This window comes from Vigna unguiculata, chromosome 4, assembly GCF_004118075.2.
Source record: "Vigna unguiculata cultivar IT97K-499-35 chromosome 4, ASM411807v1, whole genome shotgun sequence".
Classification (NCBI taxonomy): Eukaryota; Viridiplantae; Streptophyta; class Magnoliopsida; order Fabales; family Fabaceae; genus Vigna; species Vigna unguiculata.
Genome location: NC_040282.1, coordinates 27,361,299 through 27,370,510, shown reverse-complemented (window position 1 = coordinate 27,370,510; position 9,212 = coordinate 27,361,299). Strand labels below are relative to the sequence as shown.

Sequence of the window (9,212 nt, the reverse complement as noted above, 5' to 3'; positions counted from 1 at the left end):
TGCAAGTTGGCTAGGTGAGGTGGTAGAGCAATCTCATACATCGCTGTCCCTATTCTCCGTGTGATCTGATAGGGCCCTATAAATCTATGAGTCAACTTCCTTGATTTAAGAACCCTTTCGATAGCTGTGGTTGGAGTAACCCGAAGGAATACATGATCTCCCTCCTTAAACTCCAATGGCCGTCTTCTCTTATCGGCATAAGACTTCTGTCTACTTTGAGTTGCTCGCATCCATTCTTGAATCAACTTGACTTTATTAGTCATCTGTTGTAGAAACTCTGGCCTAAGTACAAATGCTTCACCATCATGATACCAACACAATGGAGTTCTACACCTTCTTCCATACAATGCTTCGTAGGGCGCCATGCCAATACTAGACTGGTAACTATTATTATATGTGAACTCCGCTAGCGGTAATACATCATTCCAGTTTCCTAAGTGGTCTAGCACATAAGACCTCAATAGATCTTCCAGCAATTGAATAGTCCGCTCAGACTGACCATCCATCTGAGGGTGATAAGCCGAGCTCATTTGCAACTATGTATCCAATGCAGCTTGCAAAGATTGCTAGAATCGTGATGTGAATCTAGGATCACGGTCTGACACTATGCTCTCGGGTACTCCATGTAATCTCACCACTTCTGTCACATACAATTCTGCTAGCTTGTCCATTGACCACTTCTGATTCATTGACAAGAAATGTGCACACTTTGTCAGTTTGTCTACTATCACCCAAACTAAATCATGGCCCTTTGTAGACCGCGGAAGGTGTGTCACAAAATCCATAGAGATACTGTCCCACTTCCACTGAGGTACGTCCAATGGTTGCAGTGTACCTCCCGGCCTTTGGTGTTCAATTTTGGCCTTTTGACATACCAAACATTGAGCAACAAAGTCTGCTACATCTGATTTCATCCTATTCCACCAGAAGGACTCCTTCAAATCCTTGTACATTCCTTTACCATCATGCAAGACATATGTATCTTTTTACGACTTAAAGCATCGACTATGACATTTGCCTTGCCTGGGTGATAAAGCAATTCAAAGTCGTAGTCCTTCAAGTACTCCATCTACTTACGCTGTCTCATATTTAACTCCTTCTGGTTGAACAAGTATTTCAGGCTTTTGTGATCATTGAAAACTTGAAATTGAGACCCGTACAGGTAGTGCCTCCAAGACTTTAGAGCAAACATAATGACGGCTAGCTCCAAGTCGTGAGTCGGGTAGTTTTTCTCATGTACCTTCAGTTGACGAGAAACATATGCTACCGACCTCCTTTCTTGCATCAACACACAACCCAGACCTTGATATGATGCATCACAATACACTTTAAACATCTTCTATGTATCGAGAATTACTAGCAGTGGAGCGGTAGTCAAACACCTCTTCATCTCCTCAAAACACTCCTTACACTTTTCAGTCCAAGAGAATGGTTGATCTTTTCTTGTAAGCTGTGTTAAAGGATTCACCTTCTTCGAGAACCCCTCCACGAATCTCCTATAATAACCTGCTAAGCCCAAGAAACTTCACACCTCTGTCACTGTCTTAGGCCTTTCCCACTTAAGCATTGTCTCAATCTTAGCCAGGTCCACTGCAATGCCCTTGGCTGAGATGACATGTCCAAGAAATTGTACCTCTTCTAGCCAAAATTCACACTTGGACAACTTCCCATACAACTAGTGATCTCTGAGTATCTTCAGTATAACCCTCAGGTGGTCAGCATGCTCTTCTCTCGTCTTTGAGTAAATAAGAATGTCGTCTATGAATACAACGACAAACTTATCTAACCAAGGCGAAAGATTCTATTCATGTAATCCATGAATATCGCCGGTGCATTTGTTACTCCAAATGACATCACCACATACTCGAAATGCCCATACCTCGACCTGAACGCCGTCTTCTGTACGTCCTCCAGCTTGACTAAGATCTGATGATATCAAGATCGTAGGTCAATTTTGGAGAAGACTCATGCTCCCTTCAATTGATCGAGCAGATCGTCAATCCTCGGTAGTGGGTACTTATTCTTGATGGTTAACTTGTTCAGCTATCGATAATCAACGCATAGTCTTGAACTCCCATCCTTCTTCTTCACTAATAGCACCGGGGCTCCCCACGGTGATGCACTAGGCCAGATGAACTTTTTCTCTAGCAAATCTTCAATTTGCTTCTTGAGTTCTGCCAATTCTGTAGGTGCCATTCAATATGGATTCATGGACACGGGACCCGCACCAGAAGTTAAGTCAATGGTGAAGTCAACATCCCGACTCGGTGGCAATCCTAGTACTTTGTCCGAAAACACATATGCGTACTCATTAACCACCTGAATATTCTGAATCATCTCCGCTGCACCCTTCTTTTCTAGTTTAGCCATCACCATAAAACACGTGGCTCCTTCTTGCAGCACTTTCACAGCCTCTCGAGTTGAGACCAACTCCAACCCTTCATGTTCTGGGAATACCAAATTGCGTCGTCCACAATTAATTATGATGTGATTGTTAGACAACCAGTCCATCCCCAATATCACATCCAGTCCCTCCAAGGGCAAGCACACCAAGTTTGTAAGATCCGCATAATTTAATTAATTAAATAAGTAATTAATTAATAAATGCGGGTAGGTAGTGCATTTATGACATTAAATTCTGTTGTGTATGACGTGGAAAAGTACTAGCTCAAGTGGTTGAGAGTACTTTACTTGTGTGAGAGGACTTGGGTTCGAGTCTTAAGTATGCTAATTGTGTGTTATTTAGTTATTATTGTTTTAATAATATGTTGGGCCACATTTCGTATGAGATAATGCTTGAATTGTGTGTGTTAGCAAGAAACATGAGTTGGCCTGATGGGTTAGTATTGATTTGGCTTTGGCTTGGTGTGGGTTCGAACCTTGGTGGACTCAAATTTAACTTTCTTTTTGCTAAAAAGTTAGTGTGGCTTGAATATGAAAGGGGTAGAGACAACCCTAGCAGAAGGGGCAACCAAAGGGCTGAAAAATAACCAAAATAATGGGCTTTGATTAACAATGAATCTCACACTTAAACCAAATTTCGTTTTTGTCACCAACCACATTTAGGGGAAATAGGGTTTTGGAGGCTATTTTCTGAGAAGCTTAGAAGGAGTGCGAAAATTGAGAGTGAATAGTGAGGTTTAGAGCGTTTGAGAGTCGTTTGGGGGAGACGCTAAGAGAGGGCATTGGTGTTCCGGGAAAGGTTCCCAAATTCAAGTTTTAAGCAAGGAAATTCCAGGTTAGGGGAGCTGAACCCAAAATTTTATTTTGGTTGCATTGTTTTGATTGATGTTGATGAAGCTGTGCTTGAATTTCGTGCTGCATATGACGGAAATTGGGGTTGTGGGTTTTGGGTACTATTTCATTGGAATTTGACCTAGATGTATGTATATATTGGGGTTATGTTCGGTATGTTCTATGATTATGCAAGGTTGGGGGGGGGGTTGTGGCATATTTTCAAGTCCAAATGTGCTCATATGTCTAATGAAATGGAGCTGAATGAATTGGTATGTTTGATTCGTGTTTTGAGTCTCTGGTGCAGTGTGTGAGTGTGTGAATCAGTGCCAGAACCTGCAATTCTCGCTTAGGCAAGCTAGGCTCGCCTAGGCGAGACATGCAGGGACTCATAACTCTCTCTCTGCTCGAGCAGTTCGCTTAGGCGAGGTGTTTTGGTCTTGGGCGATAGACCATCTCGCTTAGCCGAGTGTAACTCGCCCAGGCGGGGTTTATTTCTTAGGCGAAAATGCGTCTCGCTCAGGCGAGACTCGCCTAAGCGAGCGTTTGAAGGGAAATCTTATGGGAGTTTAACTCGCAATCCAAGCGAGAGAGGAGAGTTTTAGGCGAAACGTGAACTCGCCCAGGCGAGTGTGACTCGCCTAAACGAGGGTTTATGGTTGGTTTTGTGTATGGTGCTCGCTCAAGCGAGGTAACCTAGCCTAAGCGAGATGAACAAAAATGCTTAGGTGAGGGATGGAAGTTTAAGTCCAGGGATGAATGGATGATAGGTGTAGAAGCAATAAACTTGCAGCATTTGATTGATTGGAGTTTGAATGGTGATGTGTGATCTATAAGGCTTCTAAGATATCTCGATGGTGAGCTTACTGGTGTTCCATGGGTTGTGGCCCGGAACGTATCCTTGAGTTGTGGCTCAGGATAGGGGTTAAGCACGTGGCATTCTATGGGTTGTGGCCTAGAATGACTTCCCTTGAGTTGTGGCTTGGGATAGCGGATGAACATGAGGAGCCTTGAGTTGTGGCTCGGGTTGGTGAGTGTGCCGGTGTGAGTGTGCTGGTTGTGGCCAGTACGGATGGGTCCAGATGGATTGCCCTCCTTAGTGAGTCACTGACGAGTTTGTTAGTCCTGGGACGTTGCGAACTATGTTCGTATTTGGGAACTCCACCTGGCGTTACGGTGTGTGATCCGTAGCATGGTTTCCGCACGTGCTCTATCGATTGTGGCCGATAGGTGTGGCAGCAAGGCGTCTTGAGATACTTAATAGAAGATGTAGAACACTATTAACATGGTTGTGGCCATGTGGAAGCACTGGAACGAGTTCCCTGATGTACTTTAATATACATGGTAGTGGCCATGTGGAGGGAAGGTAATGAGTCTTCCATGAGGTACATCGGTGTACATGGTAGTGGCCATGTGATAGGAATGGAGCAAGTGCTGTGGGAAATGAAAGGATATTATATTTGGTTGTGGCCATGCGGCATAGGGCAGAGTTTGTGACCTTGATGTATTATTTTTAACGATTATACATGTATATGTGTTTGGTATATTTATATGTGTTTCATCTGTTAGCTCACCCTATCTGCTTGTGTTTGGCAATGATCGTGTACACAGTACACGTGAGTAGGTGATGATGCAAGTGGAGCTGGTGAGACTTAGTTGCGGAGAGGGGATAATTATGGGATCTTTTTCTTTATGTTTTCTTGGTTTTATTTGAAATGGGTTGTACCGGCTCATGGAATATTTTGATTACACTTGTAGTTTTGTATTTATGGACTTATTGGTAAATTAATAAAGTTTTAAATTTCCCATGTTTTGGGAAATGAGGTATTATTAATTTATGTGTAATTAATTCCTTTATTTTATTTTACTAAATTCGTATTATCCTGACGGGATGTTACAAAGTTCACCTTGAATCTCCGACCTGCCACTACCATTGAACACCCAACGCAGACTGAACTGGTAGCCACCTGACCCGAGGAAGGAGTCGAAACAAGCAACTCACACCCCAAGTCACGTTTCTCCAGGCTCAATCTCCCCACACCTATATTAGAAATGAAAGAATGTGTTGCTCCAGAATTGAACAACACTAATATTGACTGACCCAACAATAAACATGGCTTGAGGATAAGGTTACCTGATTGAGTAGCCTCTGTGGAGGTCATGGCAAAGACCCTGTTAGCCGCTCTAGCTCTTTCTACTGGTGATGTTGTGGGCTTCTTCACACCCAAACTCTTCTTTTCTTGACAATTATTCGCAAAGTGTCCCAGTTTGTCGCATATGAAACACTTGCGACGGTCACCTGATCCTCCTACACCACCTGTCAACTGAGGACAATTTCTCTTTAGATGGGGTCCGCCACACTAGTAGCAAGTGGGACCCTGAGATGTTTGTGGTCGGTTGTAAGGCTTTTTCATCTGCCTAGCCTCTGTGACATTTTTCTGATGTCAACTTACTGGATCTGGTCCTCTTTCTAGGGACTCTACACTCTTGGCTTGTTCCACCAAGACTGGAAATCTCCTTTCTCTCAAAGGTGTAACAACCTTCTTCAATTCATGCTTGAGTCCCCGCTAAAACATAAGGCACCTCCACTCTTCAGTGATTGCTTGAGAATAGTACCTTACCAGATGCTCGAACTTGTTAATGTACTCTTGCACCGACATATTTCCCTGTTGCTGGGCCAAGAATTCAGCCTCCTTGTCTTGCTTGGCTGTATCTGGAAAGTATTTCTCCAGGAAACGAGTCCTGAAGTTGGCCCAATTCACTGGCTCATCCCTAGTCTGCATCTGTCGTTGCATGCCTGCCCACCAATATTCAGCATCATTGTTCAGTAGGTACACAACAAAGGCCAGCTTTTGCTCATCAACACAATTCATCACTCCAAAAATCTTTTCGCACTTGTGAAGCCAGGCATCAGCTTCATCAGGGGTGGCCCTACCTGTGAATTTTGTGGGCTTATGTCACAGAAAATCCTCCACCGTTGCCACCCTCACTGGTGCAATCGTCGCTCTTGGCTGTGCGGGAATAGGATTTTGCATCGCATCCACCATCCGATGAATGGCTTCTACAATCTCATCAGCATCATTAGCATTTCTTCTCCTCCTGTGAGCTGTCATTGCCTGGATATGCCACATTTTCAACTGTTAAACATTACTCCATCAGTTTAACAAACAACTACCTCCTTAAAGTTAAACACACACAACCACTAGCACAAACATAGTAAGCTCACTCCCCAAAAGTCCCAAAATATTTTTCAAAACAATTTCAAAACTTATTCAAAACTTATGCTCTAATACCAATTGTAACATCCCTAAGGAATATTACTTTTAAATAAATATAGACGAATAATTAAAATAAAAATAAAACACAATGATATTAAAAAACCTCATTTATAATCATAATTTCCCAAACTGCGGGAAAAATTAAAAACTTTACTTGCAGCATAACTCAAATATTCGCAATTACTTTAATACAAAATCTACCAAAGTTCCACATAATTATAAATTACATCAAAATCCTTTAAATGAAAATCCTTTCAAAAGCCCCAGGTAGTCCCTGCACTCTGCCTCTGAGCATCCCCTGGCTCACCTGTCAAATCATTTGCTCCCGGATAACAAGTTATACGATCATCGCCACACACACAGAGATAGGGTGAGCTATGCACATATATATAGAAAATAAATATGCCACCCATCCCAAGAAGTAAATGCTATGTAATTAATTCATTCTTCCAAATCATCCATCCTTGATCTCATAGTCCTTCATGAGACATATGCATGAATCTAGGTCTTGGGACTTTACTGTGCTCCAACGTAACTAACCCTTCCGTTGTCCAACCCTACGAGCCTATCCCGCTCATAGTCCTGCCCCACAAACTCCTCGCCTGTAGCAAAACATCCAAGCCTTTCTCGCTCGGACCCTGGCACGCACGCAATCACCATACTATGGACTCCTCGCCCAATAGCAGCCAGCGGGAACAAAACTGTTCCTTGCCCATTGTGCGTCTGACGCATGTAATCACCATACTAAGGACTCCTCGCGACTTAGCAACCGACGAGAACTACCAGTTCCATGCCCATCATGCGTCCCACCATCAAGCACATCCCAGACCCCTATTGGACTTAGTCCTTCAAGCCCAAACACCACATACACAATCATATAATTCCTATACTTGAGGAACTAGCAAGCAGCCTAGTTCAACATCACACACAAACATAACATTTGTAGTATACTCGCTTAAGCCAGGGATCTTCGCCCAGGCTAGCCCGTCAGCCTCGCTTAAGCTACCCCATCTCGCCTGAACGAGGATTCGACAGAAAAACATCAAACCACTTCGCGACCTCGCTTGGGCAAGCCATTCTCGCCTAAGCGAGAGTACTTGTCGCTCAAGACCCAAAACTTCTCGCCTGGACGAGAAGTCGCGCTCAACATGCCCAGGTCTCGTCGCGACCTCGCTTAGGCGAGCCAATCTCGCTTGAGCGAGAGACCAGGTCGCTCAACTCCAAGCAATTCACCTGGGCAAAGTGCTCGACCCTTAAACCAGTAGCGAAATTCTGCAACTCTCGCTTGGGCGAGAATTGCAGTATCTCTCCCTGTTCATGTGCGAAAACCACCCAAAACCATACCTAAAAACCAAATTAATCACTACCAAGCATTCCATTTGATCAAGCAACCACAAGAACATATTTTAAACAGGCTTGAATCACCAAAACTAAAACCCAAAACCATACCTAAAAACCAAATTAATCACTACCAAGCATTCCATTTGATCAAGCAACCACAAGAACATATTTTAAACAGGCTTGAATCACTAAAACTAAAGGTTTGGCCATAATTAACCAATACAGTACCAAAACCCTCCTCATATTCATATAAGTCACTAAAAGGCTTTATGCACACCATCAAACCAACCAATTTTCAAACATAGTGCACATAATACAGAATTCATACAACACGGAATTCAATTGATAATACAATGACGCAGAACCACACACAAATCGCGTAATTTACACACACAAAGGACAACTCCCCTAACTTGGAATTCTTGATTAAAAAGTGAGAAGAAAAAAATGCTTCTCCTCAAGCCTCCTCCCAATTCACCTCTTGTGCAAACAAACCACTGCAGAAAAGAAAAAAATGCTTCTCCTCAAGCCTCCTCCCAATTCACCTCTTGTGCAAACAAACCACTGCCCAATTCACCTCTTGTGCAAACAAACCACTGCAGAAACCCTTCTCTCCACCTATGACCCTCCACTCATAAGGCCAAAGCACAACCACTATACTAATTCAGATTTAGTGATAACCATTATAATCCTATGATTATAATATCACTCACCAATCACAAATATGTTATCAAAATACAATTAAATCAAATAACACACAAAAGGCAGGCATACATAGGACTCGAACCCAAGTCCTCTCACACAATTAAGTACTCTCAACCGCTTGAGCTAGTACTTTTCCACGTCATACCAATTAACATTTAATGTCATAAAATTCCCTTTCTCCCTCATTTATTAATTAATTAATTAATTATTTAATTAATTGATTTCCACGGGTCTTACACTTTATCTTTCTAATCTCCTAATTACCCTCACTTTACACCTTAATTTTAATTCCCTTAATGGCCAAAAAAATTGACATTAAAATGGTTTTAATGGTTATTCAATGACTGTTTTAAGATGCCTTCCTAGCCCTTGCAGTCGATCTCCCAAACGGCTAGGATTTTCTGACCTTTCACATTCATGCCAAAAAGAGTTTTGGAAAAACGGAACCTATTTCATATAGTCCAAGGTTCGAACACACAACCATCCAATTGTAAAGTCAATGCACAACCATTCAACCCAAGTCCTCTCAACACAAATAAGTACTCTCAACTATTTAAGCTAGTATTATTCCATATATAAAAGTCAACACTAATTTCCATAAAGGCTTCCGCTACTTGCATTTATTAATTAATTATTTATTTAATTAATTGAATT

General features: G+C 42.3%; 1 protein-coding gene across 1 annotated transcript; it reads right to left on the bottom strand.

Moving 5' to 3' along the window:
• Window positions 1-2,196: 2,196 nt before the first annotated feature.
• On the bottom strand, window positions 2,197-6,107 carry LOC114180661. The gene is made up of 5 exons (XM_028066963.1): window positions 5,856-6,107; window positions 5,688-5,801; window positions 5,369-5,594; window positions 5,142-5,275; window positions 2,197-2,532 (listed from the first exon to the last, which is right to left on the bottom strand). Exons 1-5 carry the CDS (start codon window positions 6,105-6,107, stop codon window positions 2,197-2,199), a joined length of 1,062 nt encoding a protein of 353 aa, XP_027922764.1.
• Between the last annotated feature and the right edge of the window lie 3,105 nt (window positions 6,108-9,212).